The sequence below is a fragment of the Labrus mixtus genome, chromosome 24 (assembly GCF_963584025.1).
Source record: "Labrus mixtus chromosome 24, fLabMix1.1, whole genome shotgun sequence".
Taxonomy (NCBI): Eukaryota; Metazoa; Chordata; class Actinopteri; order Labriformes; family Labridae; genus Labrus; species Labrus mixtus.
This window is the reverse complement of record NC_083635.1, coordinates 10,461,118-10,483,617: the sequence shown is the minus strand read 5'-3', so window position 1 is coordinate 10,483,617 and position 22,500 is coordinate 10,461,118. Positions and strand designations below refer to the sequence as shown.

At 48.2% G+C, this 22,500-nt stretch overlaps 2 protein-coding genes across 2 annotated transcripts in view; one reads left to right on the top strand and one right to left on the bottom strand.

Annotated features, from left to right (window-relative positions):
* LOC132959360 (pro-opiomelanocortin-like) overlaps positions 1 to 22,500 on the top strand; it is a 343,108-nt gene that overhangs the window by 39,836 nt on the left and 280,772 nt on the right. The gene's annotated exons all lie outside the window — the stretch shown is intronic.
* The window catches only part of LOC132959611 (zinc finger protein GLI2-like), a 44,763-nt gene that overhangs the window by 18,033 nt on the left and 4,230 nt on the right, over positions 1 to 22,500 (bottom strand). The window contains exons 2-3 of the mRNA XM_061032741.1: positions 7,002 to 7,107; positions 892 to 1,094 (exon numbers count right to left, since the gene is read on the bottom strand). Coding sequence (XP_060888724.1) covers positions 892 to 1,094; positions 7,002 to 7,107 — 309 coding nt within the window. The remainder of the gene's footprint in view (positions 1 to 891; positions 1,095 to 7,001; positions 7,108 to 22,500) is intronic.

Here is a 22,500-nt window from a genome sequence, read left to right as displayed (position 1 = left end):
AGAGGTCCCGCTCGAGCTGACGTCATGGCTGATGAAGCTGCTCTTACAGGATCACATTTCCAACTTAAGAAAAACTTCTGAATGATGAGGGAAGGCCGAGATAAAAGCTTTTGTCTACATCGGATAAAAGTGTGACAGAGAGCAGAAAGAACACAGAGGTTAGAGAGTAAATCAAAACACAAAGAGAGAGAGACTATCACTTATTCCAAATCAAACCTCCAGCTGATTGTGACAGGATGTTGTCCTGACTCTCATGTTTGTGAGGTCACCTGAACACTCCTCGCCTCTCAACGAGCTCTTTGCCTTCCCCTCGTTCTTTCTCCTCTCGCTGGGTTTTATAACATCCAGACCTGAGGCACGGCCGCTTATTTAAGTTTGAAAGCATTGCCACATTACCTCTGACAGACTGTAAAAGAAGATTTATACCCCCCTCCCGCCGGCCCGCTCCGATCTGTTATTGTAATTCAGCGCTGAGGAAAGAGTTGTCATCGCGTCCCGCTGAATTTGGAGGGCTGGATAAGTATTTGCCAGGATGGGATTTTTCTTTTATCAACGTCCACAGATTCTTTCTTTAAGGGCTCCCCTCTCTGTATCAAAGATCCGGTCAAGGTTTCCCCCCGCTGAGAGAACGGTTCATGTTTGAGCCTGAGATCTCTTTATTCTGCTCCCTGCTGAATGTTTTTGTTTTTAGATCAGGTCTGTGCACGCTGCTGTCGTTACCACCTGGAAATCTACAAACTCAGAGGCTTAATAGAGAAGTACATGTTGATGTTTTGGTTAAAAGTGATCAGTATGACTGAAGAAAAGCCAGTCCAGATCCCTGAGGCCTTCCCTCACTCAGAGCAGCTGTAGAGAGAAATATGATTGATGTGTGCTGTCCTCTGAACTCACAGTCAGCGGGGCTCAGTCCTCTGGCTGCAGAGATCATGGACAGGGTGGGGCTGCCGTGCACCGAGCGCAGGTAGTGCTCCATGTGAGGGTTGACGTACGGGTGAGGTGGGCTGAAGGGAGAGTCCCCGGTTGCCACGGCGGCGGGCGAGAGGCGGATCAGGGAGATGTCTGAGATGACGGGGCTGCCGGCCAAACCTGCAGGGCTGCATGAAAAAAAAGAAGACAAGAAAGATTTCAGACTTTTAAAAATATATATATTTTGCTGCTTTGACATAAAAAAATCATCCGGTGCGTTTTAATGATGCCAGAGTTTTTAAACTTTTTTACCATATTAGTTTAAAGTCAAGCCAGATTGATACCTGTTTCAAAACTACGGCTACAACAATAGAAGCCCAGTGAAATGTAATATTTACAGACTTAAATGGCTGCAGATGAATCCACATTCAGAGTTCTAGTGGAACTTAAAGACGGCAGGATGATGATGGAATGAGACTGAGTATAAAGGATAAACAGTCAGTGTAGTTAACGCTTTGACACGACCACCTGAAGTGTCCTCCTGATGGTCGTCAGTAATCACACCTGATCCTCTGTGTGTGGACCTTCAGGAGTGAGATCACGTCTAAGTGGTGTCTGTATCCACTGTTTGATCTGAGAGTCGGAGAGTCTGAGCAGAGGGGTGAGATCGGGGCCACGGGGAGGGACGGAGAGTCGAATGACGAGGTGACGCTTCTGCCCCGCGGGGGGATTAGTGGGCGTCGGTGTGAGCTCAAACTACGAGTCTGATGAAAGACTGTTAAGTCTGATTTAAAGAGTCATGAACTGTCACCTGCTCGCTGTCGGCCTTGTCTCCGTCTTTGCAGATCACGCTGTTCTCTCTCCACGCCTGCTTTATTAAAAGAACACGCTCTCCATCGTCCACCAAAGGCTTCATTACGGCTCACATAGTCGTGTTGCATCACAATGTTTTTTATTTCTGATTCTCGGTGCAGAAGACAAAGATCTGACTCTCCACTTAAAGCCGTAATCACGATGCTCATGGTGTGTTTGAATCATTGAAGCTCTCGTCATGTAACAGCCAGCAGGTGAGCTCTGCCCGTCTTTGTTTATTGATGACGAGCTCCTCCAACAATCAGTTAGTCTGACTCCTGAAGAAATGTGTGAATATTTCTCTTTACGAGCAGCACTTCAGATCATCCAGTAATATTCACATTTCTCTGCAGACGTGGCTGCGGGGAAGGTTTTTCGGGCGTCGCTGCGGCGCCGGGGAGAACACAATGCTCGGGTTTTGGACCGTGACGTTCGGCGCCAGGCGGCAGGATGAGACAAGAGGGGGTGTTTCCATCTCTCCAGGCCGTTTTCTGTGTTTCTTAGATTTATTTTGGGGCTTTTCATGCCTTTTATTGTCGAGATAGGACAGAGGGCAGCGACAGAGAGACATGCAGGAAAGGAGCCACGGTCGGATTTGAACCCGGGCCGCCCACTTCAAGGACTACAGCCTGTGTTCATGGTGCAGGCGCCCTTTTTATTTAACCTTTCTGGAGAAAGTTCTTTGCAAATGGGGCAACTTGACCACCGACGCCCCATCTCTAACTGTTTGTGTTTCCACTCATACAGCTTTCATTTCTCATCACAAACTCGTCCCCCGTCCTGCTCTCTCTCTCTCACCGTCCCGTCTTTTCTAACCTGAAAACATCCTCTCTCGTCAGCGTCAATAAAAACACACACCTGGGTGATGTGAAACAGCTGAAATATCTCACACACACACACCGAGGTGAGCTCTGAAGGAAGTGATTCATGCGTGTCACCGCTCACACCTCGTGGCAGACGTGACCTTATTCTCTGTTTTACAGCAGTTCTGAAACAGCTGCTCACATCATATTACAGCATTAATGAGGTGCACCACTTCACGGGTATGTTCCAACACATTAATGGGACATGTATATATTATTATGTCGCTCATGTTGTAATGGAAGATTTTTTTCTCCTTCAACAACTTTTATTAAGTTTTTTCACACCTGCAGAAAAACTCCTGAAAAGTTTCTCCTCCAGCCTCCTCGTATTTAATTCTGCAGAATGTCAGAGTGAGCTGATGTGAGAACGCAGCAGGATATAATCAGGAGAATTCACCTGGAGCGAGTGGGAGGGGCCAGTGGGAGGGGGTGATGACCTTTATTCCCTGTGATCGCTGCACCACCATAGACTGTCTGCACGCCACCTCTACCATCTCCGTGCTCTAATGAACCTGCTGCTGCATGTTTCCTGTTCTCCAGTTTGTTCTTCTCCACTCTTTAGTTCACATTGAGATTCTCTTCAACTACACGTAGCATTGATAGAAACACACATATTCTCATTATAGAGTCTTATAGAGGACTCTGATGCATTGTACACTAGGTGTGAGTGTGTGTGTGTGTGAGTGTGTGTGGACATATCAACTGTTTCTCTTTGTTTGTCTCTTCTTTACAAGTGTTTGTCTTTTTTTTGTTCCTTCATTTGTGTATGTGCTCTATCTGTGTGTGTGTGTGTGTGTGTGTGTGTGTGTGTGTGTGTGTGTGCAGCGACACCAGAGATGAATTACAGTGTGACGGTGAGTCTCGTCTCCCGTGTCGTGCTCGGGGAGCTCTCTGATTTAGATAAATCGCAGCGTCCAGCGAGCTGCTGAATAAACTCCCACTGTAGGTTTATGAGTCGGCTGCGTGGAGCGAACGCCTCAAACTTAACAGCCAACATCCCCCCCCCCCCCCTCCATTCCCCCCTCACCCTAAAACCCCCAAACCTGAATACCCCAAACGCCTTCCTCCCCATGCAGAGGAAGAAATGACCTACATACAAACAAACACATCACTATGCTGCAAATCACCGCCACGTTAAAAACTCGGTTTCTGTCTAAAGAGCCGGACTTAAAGTTTCTTTAATGTTTCTATCACAAAGTGAGAAACAAAAGTAACGACGGCGGTGTTAGCACAAGAAGTTTGAACGCCTGATACCTGAGTGCAGAGAGAATGTGCTCGTTCAGGAGCCTTAAGAAACAACGTCCCTCCTTCAGGACACGATGTTCACAAATGCCGGTTTCTTTCACTTATTTGCATATTGCAGCATCTCAGACGAAAGCTCGGCCCCATTTCTAATCTGAACCGCTCTACCTCAGAGCAGAGATACAAGGCATAGAGGTGAATCCCCTCCTAAGAAACGGGACGACCCTTCAAGACCCTGATACGTCATCAGTAGTCGTCAACGGCATTTACACAAACAGACGCCTTCTGGGAGATTTCTTATGACACTCAGTTTGGAGTGTGACTCTCCGGTAGCCCGAACGCTTCACCCTACGCCTCCACTCCCTACCCCGAGACATGAACACACTGAAGGGTAGGGATACTAGGAGTGAGCCTAAATCCTTGGAGAACAAAGGTTAGGTCTTTAGCATCTCTAGATCAGAAATACGACCAGTGGGTTTGACGTCAGACTGAAGCTGAAGTCCAAAGTTAAGATTTTAAAAAGAGTATAAAACTCCACTGGAGGCCATCTGAGCGTCTTTAACATCCAGAGTTCTAAAACTCTGTCTTCAAACAGGACTTTGAGCTCTCAGGTCCTGCACAGATCTGGTCTTGGTTTCCAGCCTGGCCTCGTCCACAGAAGAGGAAGTGTTTCCTCGTGTTCTTCCTCCTTCCTCCTTCCTCTCCTCTCTGTCTGACAGCGCCGTGAAATAAAAAAAAAAAACCCACATGCTCTGAATCCTGAGGAAGAAAAAAAGATGCTTCCCCACGGCTGCTTTTTATGACACGCCTGACAAAATAACCAGGCCTCTCATTACGCGATATGCAAACAATGATAAAGGGGACGGCGCAGAGATGTCATGTTAGACAATCAGGGAGGGGACCCCTGACACGCTGCCACCGCTGGATAACAAAGTGCCGCGCCAGGCGACAAATGACACCGCACTTAATTTGCTGCGCAATGTTCCTGTAATTAGGTGAATTTGGCACAGGCAGGGGGGAGCGACAGCTAGATCAAGGTCTTGATGAATTAGGGGTCCACTGTCAAGATCAAATCACATTAATCAAGGTGGCCGAGTCCGCGGACAGACGCCCCCCCTCCCCTCCCACTCCCTCCTCTCTCCCTGCCGGTGTGATGAATAGCCCTGCTCCCGCCAGGCGCGAAGTATGCATCACCATCAAATCTGTGAATTTAAATGTAAGAGCACTATTTGGAGAACTCTATTGACTTTTTTTGTCCCGCTGCCCGCTTCTCTTCTGTGATAAAGTAACGTTGAACTCCTGCAGGAAGCTGCCGGCCTCAAAGTGTGCCACAGACCCGCAGCACTCGGACTCGGTGACTCAAACTGTGGGAAGTTTTGAAGCTGGACGCGGCCCAGTGGGTCACCAAACTGGACCAGTTTTAAACCGTTTACATCGACGGAGATCAGGAAGTCCTTTGAATGGTCGGGACAAATTTATTCATAAAGTGGTCGACCTCTGTCTAGCTGAATTATCGTACAAACAAGAAGGAAACTTTGACCCAAATAAAACCAACACCTGCCCTAAACTCTGTCTCTCCTTTCACTCAACATTTACAGTCAATAAGTCTCAAAAGCAGATTCAATGTAATATTTTACATGAAGCAGGAAGTGATTTTCCATTGGACAAACACTCCCTGATACACTAAACAAATGTGTAAAAGAGTGTAACACACTCTCGTTCCCCTCAGGAACATAAACGGGAACGTGTGTGTGCAGCTCGCCACCAGCGCCGCCGCTGCTGCAGCACGCGCCGCCTGTGCTGTGACCTCTACACTCTGAGGGTTTAATTATGGCGTTAGCTCGGGGGCAACACGGCCTGCACCACACAGATTAGCTGCACAACAAGCCATTAATGAATATAAAGAGGTCTGGACGTATGGTTGGATGTATGATGTCATCAGTGATGGATCCGGCCCTGCTGATCGCCGCTAATGGAGCGAGCTGCAGATTGATACCGCCTCTCTGACACAGATTTATTTACCTGCTCATGCTGCTACGCTCTTAACTTTCTATGTAGCAGAGAAGGTAACATTGGAGGACTGCAGCCTCTGTACTAGGGGCACACTCATTAACCACTAGGCCACCTGCACCACGACTTGACTCAGTCTTGTCTCGTGTCTGAATACGTCCTGAAAGTTGGACGGAGCAAAAGAGAATCTACTTTAAAGTGCATCAGAGCTGCAGTGATTAGTCGAGGTGAAATACTTCAGTTTAAAATGCTGATCCCTTTCTGCTCAGGTTTGTTCATCATTTCTTTTTCTTTTTTTTAAAGATTTATATTTGGGCTTTTTTGTGCTTTTATTTTAGAGACAGGATAGAGTCAGAAATCAGGGCGAGCGCTAGAATGAGCGAGTGGGGAATGACATGCAGGAAAGGAGCCACAGGTCGGATTTGAACCCGAGCCGCTCGCCTCGAGTACTACAGCCTCTGTACGTGGGGCGCTCGCCCTAACCACTCGGCCACTAGCGCCCCATGTTGGTCGTTCCTGACAGTTTCTGAAGGCGTTCGAGTGTCTATTTTTGAATAGTGGTCCGGCTTTGTGAACAAAGAAATGAATCCTGAGATAATAATGTTTTTTATAATCTGAAGATAATCTGCAGCTCAGAACTCAACGGATCAGCTCGAGTATAAACACAAACACAGATCTGCTGAAATCTTTCCCCTCTTTGCTGTGAGATTTTTGGAGAAACTTTCAGACTGCGAGCCGACTTCTGAAACCATGAGAGTGTTTGATCCCCGGACGGCTGGAGCCCAAAGAGCAGAGTCTGCCCACATAATCAAACCGTACTGGAAACAAGGGCTGCAGAGGGGAAATTTAGAAGCAGCATTGATTATTCACTTTGGAAGTCAGCATGTTGTCATCTGCTTTTGATATTGAACTTGGCAAACGCTCAGCTCTCATCAGCGCCCGCTAACATGCTCTCTAAAGCCGATGGTCCAGAGTTACAAAGGGAAACAGCAGTAACAGCATGTGAAGTGAGGCTCAGCATCACAGAGATCTGACGACCTCAACCTGCATCTTTATCCTCACTTTACCACGTGCAGAAATCATTTTACATCAACATGAACCAGCAGGAAAAAAAAACAGGCCACTTACCCGTGCATGGCGTGCAGCGTGTGAGGCTCGTAGTGGTATCGCCCCTCGTGATGGCGCATGTCAATCGGGATCGGCGTGTGGAAGGTGGGGAAGATGTGGTGGGGGGCTGCAGGAAGAAGAAGAGAGAGTTAGAAGAGGGAGAGAGAGAGAGAGGAGACTTCAAAAAAAGAACTTTCAAAGGCAAACGGGCTACAATAAAGCAACATGAATTTCACAGCGAGCTGAACACTTTTGTGTAAAATATTGGCACTATCACACAAGAGAAGTGGAATAAATAAATAATCAAAGTCGTCCGAAGAAATCCTACATCTTGAACATAAAAGATACCCAACCAGGCTTTGACAAAGACCTGCAGCTAGACGCTCTTTGAACTAGACGGGATGATGGAGTGTGTGGAGGGGAGCTGCAGCCCGACTCAAAGCGGGCCTGACAGCTCTGGGAAAAGCTTTCTTCTGCTCGCACTCTAAACCTCTTCACCCACTCTCACCCCTCTGCGGATGGTGATGCTCGTCTGTTTCTTCACGCTTTATATTGAATTAAGTCTGCGTTTGTTTTGTGTTTCAGGGCTGCAGTGAAGGTGTGCATCGTTCAGGGCCAGGTGAGAGACAAACACAGACACACCTAAAGAGAGGAGGTGTCATGGTGAATCAAGCTTGATCCAAAAGGCTGCTGGACTACGATGAAGACCTTGAAGACGTTTCTCCTCTCCTCTGAAGAGTTCACTGGTTTAGAAACTATTGAAGGAGAGGTGGAACGTCTTCAAGATCTTCATCCAAGTCAAGCTTCAAAAAGAGAGGAGAGGCTGACATTTCAGCTTCCAAAAATACTGTGTACTACATTTCCCATAATGCAACTTCAGGATCTTTCTGCCAAACCAGACAAGTACACTTTAACTGGACTACATGTAACACTTAAAGACTTCTGAAACCATTTTATAAATTATACCAGAGCAGAAAAAACTACATTCAGGACCTAAAATAATCGTGCGTTTCCAACCGTTAAGCTTTTATTTTGAAATTCATCCTCAATGTTTCTCCGTCATCGTAACATCATCTGACTAATTATCAAGCTGCAGCATTTTCTATACGACTTTCCTGATTGTTTTTCCAACTTAAAGGGACACTAACAGAAACTGTCACAGCCTTGAACTCTTTATTTCTGACTAATTCAACACCAACATGTACCACTTTTACATGTAAAGTGTGAAAGGTTGAATGACACTCAGTTATGTCGCGAAAAAAAACCAAAGAAAAGCAGCGAGTCGTCACAGCGCCAAAGAGCGAGTCAGCACATTGTCTTCATGTTGCATTAGAAACAAATCTATTAAAGAGAATCAGACGGGTCGATGTTAGGCTGTGTGCACGTTAAAGTGGAACTAAGGATGTAAATCACCTCTGATAAGTTTCTTTTTTTTAAATTAAAAATCCTCGTTTCCTGAAAAAGTCTTTTTAAACCAACACGAGGCTCTTCAGTCGCATCTACCTTCAACAGTCGTCTCTTTTATGAGCTTTGAGCGTTTCATCCTTTTAATGGCCCCTTTTATTTCTCGTTAAAGGCCTGTGTTCTTCCTCCTCTGATCCTGGGAGTTTATCCAAAACATGACAACTAATTAGCTGTTTGCGATAGAAGATGTCGTGTCTTTATTTTAGCAGCACATAAACCAAGCCTCTTTAAACTCTTTATGGAGTTATGTTTCTACTTAACATTTTTCTCAGGTCTCTATTTTGGAAAAGCTCCACGAGGGCATAGACTAACCCCCCCCCCCTCTCTCTCTCTCTCTCTCTCTGCATGTCCCTCATCATCTCCTCCCTCGCTCGCCCTCGGTACAGGTTTCACATCCTGTTAATTGCAACCTGGTGTGTCTCGTCTCCGAGCTGCCGGAGAGGACAAGAGGAAGAAAAAGACGGAGAGGAGGAGGAAGAGGTGAGCCAGCTGATCTCTGGATTGCATTAAAATTCTTCTCGAGTCACACACACTCTCACACACACACACACACACACATTCTCTCTCTGGTGGGAATCTCTCGGGGTGACCTGGGATTTCAGAGCGGAGGGGTCAGGGCCACGGATCATTATCTGCTCTGGGCCGAGCGTTGGGAGGGGATAACAGGGCCTCTCAGGGCTCCTGGGGGCCGGGGACCTGAGTGAGTCAGCATTCCAGGTCCATTCCTCTCACTCTGCACGCTGACAGGCTGACGGACAGACCGGGTCCCCAAACACGCACAGGAATAGCTCTTTGCTTCTTTTTCAGCCTGCACTATGCCACCGAGGCCTGAGGGGAACGGGGCTGGATTCCTTCAGCTCCGTCTCCACTTCATCACAGCGCCGTCAGGGCCGAGTTTAGTTTAGAGGAAATACAAATCTGATGAAGAAGACGCTAGTGTTCAAGTTTCTGTGACGTGTCAGCTCATCCCTCCGCTGTGTGAGATGTTACACCGTCCGCTAAAGAACCTCTCTTCATCGTTTTGTCTTATAAGCTGCACCAAAAAAAAACCACACTGAGAACTCCTGGAGAGCTGGGATATGGTCTCGTTTTAATCTGATGCTCTTTTTGCGTGTCTCTCTTAAAAGTTTCCATTTTTGTTTTAATTCATATATTTAAAAAAAAAAAGTTCCTTCTCCGCCCGCCGCTCGCTCCCAGACGCCCTCCATTGTAATTTGGTATAATTACCCTCCGTCTGACTCCATACACTGTGTAGGCTGAGTAGAGCCAGTATATAAACCATACGTGTGTGTGTGTGTGTGTGTGTGTGTGTGTGTGTGTGTGAGAGAGAGAGAGAGAGAGGGGAGGGGGGGGGGCTAAAGGACCCCATTCAAAGAGCACCTCGAGTTAATGCACCATTCATAACAGTTGGGGGTGAATTATAAGAGGGGGTCAGGGGGGAGGTGAGGGTGGGAGACAAAGAGCAGCTAAATCTGGGTCAGCGAGGCGTGACGTGGAGGGGAAGAAGTCTTTAAACCCGCCGCTGAAGTCCACCTCGCAGTGACACAGTTTCTCAAAGTAGACTCCACGTGTTTCTGCTGTTTGAGATTTCAGGTGGACTTTTGTCAAGAGAGTTTTTATACTTTACTTCATGAACATCTGAACCGATCAAAAAGTCAAGAGGTTAAAGAAATGATTTACGAACGACGTCAGGGAGAGAAGAAGAGAAGGGGGGAAAAGAGCCGAAGGAAGAGGAAGAAGCATCAAAATGTAGAAAAAGAAAGTCAGATCAGAAATGTTGACGCTTCGGCTCCAAAAGCAAAAGAAGGTGTGCAGACTAAATGTTGCTGCAGTGTAACCATCACAACAAAGTGAACAGTTCTCTTACAGTCAGTTGAGACCACTTTGTTGCTTTATTGTGGAGAGAAGTTCTGCAAAGCCCCCCCATACGAGCAGAGTGGAGGGTTTGTCTGAATCCTGCAGAAAGCTGTGATGGTTTGAGCAGAGCTTAGTGTCAGCAGTCTCTGGGCTCACGTGGCCCGTCGGGTCCAGACATGTTGGACCTGGAGGAAGTTATTCAGCCTGTCAGGGATCCGGCCAGTCCTCCTCTCAGGCTGCGGTTTTCCTCTGCGGGGTCCTGGCGTTCTGGCCGGGGGATTGACCAGGCAGGCTTATTCCATCACTGCGACAGCTCCATTGTTCTGCCACCACAGGAAGAACAAAAGGCGAGCGCTCATGAGAGTTCAAGAGGCACATTTACCTGATTCACTGGGCCCCGATCCCCCCTGGGCGTACGCAGCGTCAGGCAGCAGCACCGTGCCCCCGCTCAGGCTCCAGCCATCTATTAGTCTTTGCTTGATAACATTTGTTTTAGCGCTGCAGAGGGCCCCGTATAGTTTTTCAAAGTCAGCCCCCCGTTCAGCAGAAACGCTGTTTTCTTGTGTTGCTGCATTGTCTTAAAGTTTACTAAATGTAGTCCTTAAATTAAAGTGCTTACGGTATCAGTTTACTGCTGCAGGTCACTAAGTCTGTCCTGTGTTTGAGGAGACACTCTGTGACCTCATAAGATTCATAGTGACTCTAACAGACTGAACCAGACTGTATTCACTGAGTAAGACAGGAAGCTGGAGATCCAGGCAGGAAATGACAGCAGAAACAGTTGGCTAAACTCCTGAATACACAAACGTGTGCACACAAGGTCATGTGCTTGATTCACGACTTCTTCTTCACTTGCCTGTTTTACAGAAGGCAAAAATGAAATGTAACATGCATGACTTCCTGTCCCGCAGGATTGTGCCCTTTGTAAGGTGAAGAGTCAGCGAGAGTGAGGGTCACAGCAGGAGAAGAAGAGTTTATACTCTGAGGTCACGCTATCTGTATTTCAGGTTCTCTCGTTTTCACCGCCTGCATCAAACCTGCAGCTTTTCAGTTAATGTCAAATCCATCCATCCATCCATCCATCCATTCATCCATCCATCCATCCATCTCTTAGTCCATCCCTCTTTCCATCCATCCATTGCTCTGTCCATCCATTAATTCATCCATCCATCCATCTCTTAGTCCATCCTTCTTTCCATCCATCCCTCTTTCCATCCATCCATCCATCCATCCATCCATCCATCCATTGCTCTGTCCATCCATCCATCCATCCATCCTCCAATCCATCCATCCCTCCCTCCATCCCTCCAATCCATCCATCCCTCCATCCATCCAACTCTTAGTCCATCCCTCTTTCCATCCCTCCCTCCATCCATCCATCCCTCCATCTCTCTGTCCATCCATCCATTGCTCTGTCCGTCCATCCATCCATCCCTCCATTCATCCATCCATCCTTCCCTCCCTCCCTCCCTCCCTCCCTCCATCCATCCCTCCATCTCTCTGTCCATCCTTCCCTCCCTCCCTCCTTCCCTCCCTCCCTCCATCCATCCTTCCCTCCCTCCCTCCCTCCCTCCATCCATCCATCCCTCCATCTCTCTGTCCATCCTTCCCTCCCTCCCTCCCTCCCTCCATCCCTCCCTCCCTCCCTCCTGCTCTAACCTCTGTGTGGTTGTAGCTCGGTGGCTCAAACGGTGAACCTCTTATCGTGGGTTTTGGACGGTTGTGTTCTGGCCACGTGTTAATAACCTCCATGCATCACTGTGCTGAAGGTGAGCGTGCAGCGGCAGGCGTTAACAAAACGCAGCAGGCAGTGAGGTGGCGCCGTTGATGAGCCTCCTCTGCTCGCCGCGCCGCGAGCTGCGTGTTGTTAGCATGCTGTTTGTGCAATTTAGCTACTTAAAAGACTGCGAGAGTTGGAAGACTGATTGCACCGTGGAGTAATCACCCACCTCCAATGCACGCCTGATTTATCGCCTCCTCGCTTAATAGCGCTGCTTAACACACAGGTTTGTCCAGATTAAGTAATTACCTGAAAGCTCAAGTTTATTATCTTCCTCGACACGCCGGTGATAAAGGCTCGCTGTCGAGAGCAGCCAAAGAAAGGCCGCTGAATGAGAGCGATAATTAAAATACAATGAATTAAATAGTCGCTTCTGGGGCTGTCACCGTGCTCCCTAGCTAACATCCATATTACCCCGCTGGCACCCTCGCCAGGGGGGCGCCTGGGATTGCGCCTGGCCCCGGACTGGAGGAGCAGCTGAGGGGGAAACGACTCCAAAAGGCCATCTGTAAATGAAACAGAGACCTAGTTCTGAGCAGAGAATAGTTTCCACATTAGCTTGTTGTGGAGTCTTAATGAGGTGGAGGCCTCTGCAGAGATGAGCGCCAACACTGGGGAGTCTTCTGAGTGATGCTCCGCCTCCTCCTCCTCCTCCTCCTCCTCCTCCTCCTCCTCCTCCTCGTCGTGGTGATGAATGTGTCGCAGGTGGAAGCAGAAATCGTTCTACCTGCTTCACGCCGCTCACCTCAACAATCCCCACGATCCCCCCTGAGGAGGCCCGGACCTCCTCTTCGATCTACCAAAAATAGATGGAGGTCGGAGCTGTCGCGTCAGCACTCGGCCGCCTCCCGTGTCGATAAACGGTCCGCTGCACGCCACGACACAATCTGCTGAAGCAGGAGAGTCTCTATTTTTTGACCCGGCTGCTCCCCCCCCCCCCGGCTCTGAGGGCTTTATTTCACTGCCGCTCGTGTTTGTTTGACATTCTGCTGCCGAGCATGACGGAGAGCAGACCCCCGGATGACTTCCTCGCTCCTCTAAAGATGGTCCGACCTCTTCAGCGCCAATAAATGTTTCCAAACAGACGCACGGCGAGGAAAGGCTTCGTTTCAACTCTCTGACCCGCCTGAGGACGAGAGAGTAACTGGCCTTCAAAAACAAATAAACACAAGTTTCTGAGGGATCAGAATAATCCTGGTTTATTTCATTTTGATCAGGTGAACAAATCCTGAGTCGGTGTCTTATCACAGGACCATGAAAGTTCTAATCAATCCTAAATAGTTCAACAAAGAGTTTTTCCATCTGGATTTTACCGTTGGACACGTTAGCTCAGCAGAACTCCTGCTGCGATTAAAACACTAAACAGTTGTTTAAAAAAAAAAAACCTTCACACTGAAGCAGCAGAGGGAACACGAGGCGGTCACTGTGTTCCTCTGACCTCCCGCCTCCTCACCAAAGCCTCTTCTCACACACTTCAAACTGACCTCTGCTCAACAATGGCGCTCGTCTCTGTGTCAAAGAGAGGCATGTGGGAGACGGCCGGAGGAAACAAAAGAGAAAAGGAGACAAACCTAAAGGGAATTGACTTTCTAATCCTGATTAACACTTTCCCACTGCCGGGCGCCTTTCTCTGCTCTCACACACACACACACACACACACACACACACACTTTAACTGCGAGGAGTGTCTCCAGATTGATTCCACCTGAGGATCCTGTCCTCTCTCTCTCTGTGTGTGTGCGTTTGAGGAGCAGCACCGCAGAGCTCCCACCACTTTGAGATGAAATTACAAGAGCTGGACTCTGATTTGTTTGGACGTCGCTCACCGACACAATCTCTGCCCCGGTGCGATGACACGTTACAAAAAAACTCTCCCATAAACACGCTGCTCAGGAATCTGTTTGAGTTGAGTTTACACGAGCCGCTCGGCTTGTAATCGAGCAGAGAGAACCACAGAGCTTCATAAGCACAGAGTCCACCACTAAAAGGTCCAAAGAGAAGGAGTGTAGGTGTGATTACAGCCTGTGAGGAGCCTCAGACCACGTCACCAACATGCTCTTAGCTCTGAGGTTTCTCTTTGCTCTTATATCAACAATGAGATTTGTTTTCCTCTCGATGTCGATGACCGTCCTGAATCACACGGCAGTTTAAATGTGCTGAGCTCCCTGACGGAGTGGAGAGTTGTGCTGGGTCTCGTTGGCTGAAGAAGCGACCTCACCATCCTCCCCCTCCCCCCCCCCCCACCTCCCTCTCCTCCAGAGCGGGCCACCTCTGACCCGCACAGTTCAGCCGCTGAATAGGGACGGCGAGGGCCACAAAGACCAGCAAACAGCGCAGTGTGTAATGATAAAGTGCTTAACTGGAGAGTGAAGAAGAAGAAAAGGAAGAGGAGGAGGAGGAGGAGGAGAGGGAGGAGGAGAAAGGAGGAGGTGGAAGAGGAGGAGGAGAGGGAGGAGGAGAAAGGAGGAGGAGGAGAGAGGAGAGATGAGGAGGAGGAGGTGGAGGAGGTGGAAGAGGAGGAGAGAGGAGGAGGAGAGAGGAAGAGGAGGAGGAGGAGGAGGAGAGGGAGGAGGAGAAAAAAGAGGAGGAGGAGAGAGGAAGAGGAGGAGGAGGAGAGGGAGGAGGAGAAAAAAGAGGAGGAGGTGGAAGAAGAGGAGAGGGAGGAGGTGGAAGAGGAGGAGGAGGAGGTGGAAGAGGAGGAGAGATGAGGAAGAGGAGGAGAGAGGAGGAGGAGAGAGGAAGAGGAGGAGGAGGAGAGGGAGGAGGTGGAAGAGGAGGAGAGGGAGGAGGTGGAAGAGGAGGAGAGAGGAGGAGGAGAGAGGAAGAGGAGGAGAGGGAGGAGGTGGAAGAGGAGGAGAGATGAGGAGGAGAGAGGAGAGATGAGGAGGAGGAGGAGAGAGGAAGAGGAGGAGGAGAGGGAGGAGGAGAAAGAAGAGGAGGAGGAGGAGAGGGAGGAGGTGGAAGAGGAGGAGAGAGGAGGAGGTGGAAGAGGAGGAGAGGGAGGAGGTGGAAGAGGAAGAGAACAGCAAACAATTAGACGCTGACCCGCGCACCTCATCCAGTCTTCAGCCAATCACAAGCAGAGAAAAGGATTCAGAGGAAGTTCTGTGCACAAACAAAGAAGTGCGTCTTAAAATAGAAACATTAGAAGTGGATATGAACTCTGTCTCTGACCAATAAAAACCAAGCAGCGTCCACGGAGCCTCATTACACTCATACATCTGTCTAATGACTTTTTAAAACAGAGACGCTGTAAATGAGAGCAGCACTCATCTGCATATATCCTGACCTTATTTCTGTCCCTGCACGGCCTGGTTTGGTGGCTAATTATCTCCCACAAACACCACCAATGGCTACAAGACAAAGCACGTCAGGACAACGATTAGTCTGAGAGAGCGATTAGCTTCACGCTCAAACCAGGCGCTGCAGAGAAACTGCAAACAGAGAGCATGCACGGGTATGTTTTCAACGTATGCAAAAAAACAAAGATTACCAGTAATGAGTGATAGAGATGAAGTTATTGTGTGGTTCTTTTTATGAACTAGGATGCTGAGTCAAATGATTACAATCTAAGATTTTTAGTTCTTCCTTATTATGAGTAAAGACAGCATCCTGTTTCCCCCTCTTCCTTTAGTTAATGCACGATGACTGACCACTGAGAGAGAGAGAGGGAGAGAGAGAGAGGGATTGATTAGGAAACGAGAGCTCCACTGTTGGGAAGGGGAGCGGCTCGTACCTCCGTCAGCCCTGCTGGGCGTGAGCGGGGGCGCGAGGCCGCCTGCTGAGGGATCATGTCGGCCCTCGTCTTCTCTCAGGCTCGTGTTTCGGTTAAAGCCCGGTTGTGTTTTCTGTACGAGGCCCCGCAGACGAGGCTGTCAGCTGTGATCGAGTTTCCCCGTCAGTTAGAGATGTGTCCTCACACCCACGTTACGACAGCTTACGCTCAGCGTCCCTGCTGCTCGCCGCTCGCTGCTGCTGCAGGAGCTGGAGGATCGAGTTCTGAATGATTTCTTGTGTTTTGACAGCTGATATCAGACAGCACCACTAAACACACCCTCACACACTGGGAGAGATAGTTTCCTGTTTCCTCTCTCTGAACAGTCTCCCTCTTCTCACTGCAGTAACATCACAGCTATCCCTGCTCTCTGCTGCTGTAGGCTAACCCCTAACCCTAATGTTTATTTCTCCGCTGAGCCATGAATAAAGGTTTATCTTATCTTCTGTTTCCACCTTTTTCAGACCAACTTGAGCAGTTGGGACAGTTTAAAAGACTTCCTCGTCTTTGTAGAAGTTTGAATCTTCAGTTAAGACGAGTTTGCATCTTTATCACATGTCAACAAACAACAGTTTCTGCTTTCTGTACAAAACCAGACGACAAACACATGTTGGACAAACTCCTGCACATTTAACTTACTCCATCAAAGATGTTCTACTCGACAAGACGCTTCTTTAGTTTATCAAAATCAAACAAACACGGCTCTGCATGTTTCCTTCATCTGTTGATGTTTTCAGAGGTCTTCCATGTCCGTCACATAATCATCACTCTAAAGTGTAACCTGTGATCTCAGGCCCGTGTGGAGCGGGAGGCGCGTTCGCGGCGACCCGCTCACTGCTGCGTGTTTATGATGGAAAATATTCCCGAGTGATGAATGAAGAAAGGTGCAGCGTCATATCTGTGTGTTTTTACAGCTGCTGTTGGCCGCTGGCGATGCAGACGTGACTTTAAGTTCGCAGCTTTTTTGAAATGCGACACTTCTTCTCTCTGTGTCGGACCGGAGCTTTAAAATCCACCGACGTGCCAACCCGGTGCTTCGTAAAGATTTATAACCACGGCACAAACACCACTCTGTGTGTTTATCCTCACGTGCGAGCTTTGATTTCCGCGTTAGCCCAGCTAATTAGCTGTTATTGCTAATCTCCAGCTGCTTTCTGTAATACTTACAAGGCAATTAGCGTGCCTCTTCTGGTTTCACTGTAAGCAAGTAAAGAGCGCCGCAGCTGTGAGCTGTTTGAGAGGGCGGGGGCTTCAGACCTGTCACTACCTCACACTGTGTGAACACTGCCACAGTTTGGCCTTCACAAATATCCAAAACAGATTAAGTCTGCAATAACATGGAATTAAGCTACTGAGGGCCTGAGTCAGAGTGTGCAGACACACGACTCCCCGCGTGGAAAACATGAACAAAGACTCAACTCTCACGCCGTCTGTGGACTCAAAGAACAGCTCGCCGTCAACTGGTCCACATCTTAAAATGCAATCTGTTATTTTTTTAACATCCATAGCATCGAAAAGTTCCACGACTTTAAAAACAAACTCATCTTTTGTGTATTAGAGGAACGACGATACTGAAATGTTGCCAACGCATTTACACACAATTTCTGATAATTACAAATTACAAAATGAATGTGTGGGACTTTTATTTGCGTTGCCGTGGGAACAAAGGGGTATCAATATCGTCTGATTTTCACTCGACTCGTGTTGAAGTTTAAAATTCTGGTGTCACAGCAACAAAGGGAAGTCGAGCACGTCCGCTCATCCGTTCATTACCTATACTCCTCTTCCCGTTCGGGGTCGCATCAGCTCCATCAGCCCAGGAGGGTTAAGTACTTAGCTCCCTCCCTGCTCAGCAGAAAGACCTGGGCGGCTGCAGTTGGTCCTATTACACCACAGGAGGGGCCTGCAGGCTGCGGTCGGACTGCTCAGAACCACAACGAGCTGCTAAAACCTCCAAATAATTGAATTTGTCCGACATGAAGGGAGAGCTTTTTACTCTGCTGTGCTCACAGATATGAAAGTTTGAGGTCGTGCTCAAAGCATGTCTGAGTTTAAAGATACTGCAGATTTCTTACAAATCAAATGTTTTAGATTCATTCAGTAGCTGCATCCTCTCCGTCCCCTCTATGAGTGCAGGATAATAGAGCGGCCACAGTGACACACACACACAGATCCCTCTGTTTGCTTAACGGGTCACAAGTTAACTCAACACACACTCACAGCTCTAACACGTGTGCAGTGTTTTCAATCAGACTCGTTATGTCGAGACTTCCCCGACCTGTTTGTATAAGACGCTGCAGTTTGTCCTCCTCCTCTTCCTCTTCGTCTTCCTCCTCCTCTTCCTCCTCCTCCTCCTCCTCTTCCTCCTCCTTGTGCACTTCCTTGTGCTGAACCAGACAGACCTGAGACCTGCCCCTAAACCTCAGAGGCGACCTCTCTTGGGGGGCGGGGAGCTAATTTGCAGTCTGGTCGACTGGGAAAGGAGGGATGGGGGGGGGGGGGGAAGGGAAAGGGAAAGGTGGGGGAGTTTTTTTTTTGGCTTAATCCTCTGAAACATCCATACATCGCTGGCCACAGTTGTAAATCTGCAGGAATGCCGCCTGTTGTTTTTGGAATCAGAGCGAGCGAACCTTAATGGCTCTGAGAGACTGAAGTCTGCAGACATCGCCTGAAGCTTGTGGTTGAATACTTCAGCGTGGGATCGCTTCAGTCTCACTTCAACTATGAGGAGCGCTGAGAACATGACCACAATTACCTTTACATACGGACCGAAACAAAACCTTCAAAAAGAATTAGCAAAGGGTGCCCACTAACTTCCTGTTCCTGTCTTTATCTTAGGCCACGTTCTTCCTTTTTTCATGATTCAATGTCCTCTTCTTTATCTTAATGTTTCCGTCCTCTGTCAGTCCCGTACAAAGGGAACGCCACATTAAAATAAGACAATTTAGGAAGTCTATAAAGACCAAGAAGACGCCTTCAAGTGCTCACGTTTGGGTTGGATCTCATCAACAGTTCAGCCGGAGCTTTTGGAGCGATGCTCTGAGTATTACTCCAGCTTTCCTTGAACTCCATGTTGGATGCCTCTTCAGTGCATCTGGAATATCTAGGCCATGTTGTTTTTACAAGTTTCCTTAATGACTCCTCTCCGCCTGAAAACACGACTAACAAGTGAGGAGCAAACAAACACGTGTGTATGTCTTTATCCACTAATCTAACACTCGTCTATAAATAGACGGAATAAAAGAGAGAGAGAGAGGGAGAGGGAGACATTTCTGCTTTCACTTTGTAATCTGACGGCCCCTCAGAGTCAGAGCGGCCCCTCAGAGCGGCCCCTCCCCAGAGAGAGACTTCAGATAAAAGGGGACGAGGGAGGGCATCTTGGAAAGTCATCAAGCTAAATGTTTACAAAGAGCTACAGCTGTGTGTGTGTGTGTGTGTGTGTGTGTGTGTGTGTGTGTGTGTGTGTGTGTGTGTGTGTGTGTGTGTGTGTGTGTGTGTGTGTGTGTGTGTGTGTGTGTGTGTGTGTGTGTGTGTGTGTGTGTGTGTGTGTGTGTGTGTGTGTGCAGCAGGAACATGTGGAGAGTCGCTGTGATCACTGTAGTGTACCTCGGGGCCTCGCTCGGGGGGGGGGCCACATGCTGCAGGAACATCTGATTTAAGGCTTCAGCTCGCTCAAAGAAACAAAGAAAATCTGAACTCTTTTCAGTCCTGCAAAAAGCCGATTGGCTCTTCCTGATCACGTGACCACGCACTGATAGAAGATGAAGTTGTTGAAGTGTCACCGCTTATTTAAACTCGCTCACACTCACACGGTGTCAAATCCAGCGGCCTGTCCTGTCCCGTTCAAAGAATGAACACACAGGTACCTCTCCAACAAGAACACCTGTGGTCTCTTGTGTTTGGACGTTTAGTTGATACCCAGCCTGAAGAAGCTGCAGGCGTTCATCAGTGGCTCCGTCAGCATTCTGTTATTTTGTGTGAGCGTCACAGACTCGAAGAAGTGGAAATCCTCCAGAGTACATCTTGAATTTGAGGCATTATAACGTGCAATGAAACGACGGTGGTGCATCATTTAACATGAACCCGTTCATTATGTGTGCTCGATAGAAACGTGGAGCTCATTTGATTTGACAGATAAACACGATGTGGTATTACTAATCCAAACATCAGGCCTCAGTAAGATGTTGTTTTCTGTGCAGCACAGCTGAAGCAGTCATTGTGTGTGTGTGTGTGTGTGTGTGTGTGTGTGTGTGTGTGTGTGTGTGTGTTAGCGAGCCTGTGCTAATGTCAGGGGGCTGTTTTTCTGCTCCCCGGGCAGGGCCTCATTTAAAGCGCACAGAGGAGAGGAGAAAAGAACCTCCTCCTCCGCCCCTCCTCTCTCCTCCTCCTCCTCCTCCTCTTCTTCTTCCCTCGTCTTCTCAGGAAGATTAGTGGCCGTCCTTTTGGAGAAGGAGGAGGATGCCGAGTCTTTTTCGGTCGCATTTTTCTCTGCCAGCGGGCCTGACCCCCTGAGTGCTCTCTGTGCAGCTCGCCTGCTTTAGCGGTGGGGGCCTTTCGCATCGAGCCACCATCAATTACTCACTGTCCACGGGCGCCCACTTTACCGGCCAGATAAAGAAATCCTTCCTTATCGCAAACACACCTCTCTTAAAACACTATTTACACGGCTCAGAGCGCCGTCTCCTTCCCTCTGAACGCTCCTCCACTCCTTTGTAACGCAGCAGATTTTCACTTTCAGACCTGAGGTACATCTCTCTGTTTTAATCTGAAGGACTCTTCCTGTGATCAAGAACATTTCACTACGCTGATTCATCCCTAAACACGAGGCTGATGGGAGAAATCAAATGTTGCTCCTGTTCTGCTGTTTTTCATCTTAAATTACAAGACAATGAGTCCGACCGTACAGGACTTACCGATCTCTAAATCCTTGTGCTCGCTGCTGATGTCTCTGAGGATGATGCTTTAATCCATAATTCAGGGCATTCAAAGTCCACATATTGTCTAAAAAAATCATCTCCACAGGGCGCCGGTGACATGCACACGCCGTGTACAGAGGCTGAATTCCTCCAAGCGGGCGGCCCAGGTTTGAATCCGACCTTTGTGCTCCTGCCCCGCATGTCGTCCCCCACTCTCTCTCTGACTCTACCCACTGTCCTGTCTCTAAAGTAAAGACATAAAAAGCTCCTAAAATAAATCTGATAACCAAGAGAAGATAACCTCCTCGAGGTTAGGAAGTCCACAGAGACTTCTTCAAATGTTACAGATGTAAGGATATTCTTGTATGATGTAGAAAATGTAGAAAAGCACACAACACCAGTGAGTCGTCGACGTTAAAAGCTGGACTAATAATTCTGTGCTCGATTGTTTCTGCAGCTTCAGTGCTACATGTGAAGGCTACCTCTAACAGGGTTACGCTTCCTCTTCCTCTGTCCTGTGATTTATTCTCAGGTGTGACTCTGTTTAGCCAGTTTAGGTCCACCTCCCCCCTCCGCCCCCTCACACCCCCCACCCCGTGGCCCCAGAGCAGCCCAGGAGGTGCTAAGTACTTAGGCTTCCTCCCTGTGGACCAGCCAGACTCAGCAGAAAGACCTGGGCGGCTGTAAGGGTAGAGGGGGGAGGAGGCAGGGTGGGGGGGGGGGGCTCTGAGCGCGGCACATCAATCTCCCTCTCCAATGACAAACTCACTCTCAACAAGATGTATGTCACGAGCCTCCGAAGCCGCTTCATCAAATCATTAGCAGCAGCCGGTGTTTCCTCTGGCCTAGTTTACCGACACAGACAGACGAGAGAGAAAAAAAAAAAACACAAACAAAGCCTCGTCTCGTCCTGTGAAAAAACACAAACCTGCAGACGTCTTTATTCAGTCTCTGGATCGTCTCCACCATCATCTCAAAACACCTTTTTAGTACATTTCAGGGGTCACTCCACTGTGTGAAACCAGGTGATTAGACTTTAAATTAAAAATGATCTTTACTGTTTTTGAAACATCAGCCGCAAACAGAAGTCCCACAGACACCCAGTGTTTGTAACATCCCTGTTTTTAATTCAGAAAATCTGCAGAGAAACTCCTGCATGACGTCTGAACTGCACACATTTGTTTGTCCCTCTCTTTTAGTTAAAAAAGAATCCGACTGTAGATCTGTAGTTTTTGTTAAAGCTTCTGTACTACTGCAGGACAGACCTCTTTGAGGATTCAGCCTTCATGGGGTGCGTGCACTAACAACAGGGCTACTGGCAGCCTGAGGAATAAGATTTAAAACTCCAGGAGAGCGACTTGCATTCCTTATTGGAGGATTGTTTGCTCAAGGTCAGGCATAACTTCGAACATTCAACTTTACGGACTCTCTGGAGGATCTTAAAATCCCGCTGATGAGGAGCATGCTAAGTGTCTGAGCGGTCCAGGTGAGCTGTTAGATGGCTCTTGTTGTGAGCCAATCAGGATCAAGTTGAGTTGTGATGTGTTTCCTGGACTGCCGGAGAAAACGGATGGCTTTTTGAAAAGGCAATAACTCTAAATTTAACCAACCCTGCAGAAATCTGATTTGGAGCCAGCCTTAAAGAAATGTCTCTGGATTTAAATGTATATATAAAAAAAGGGAAAATTTCCCGCTAATAGAGGCGGCTTTAATCCTCCGAGGCCCCGA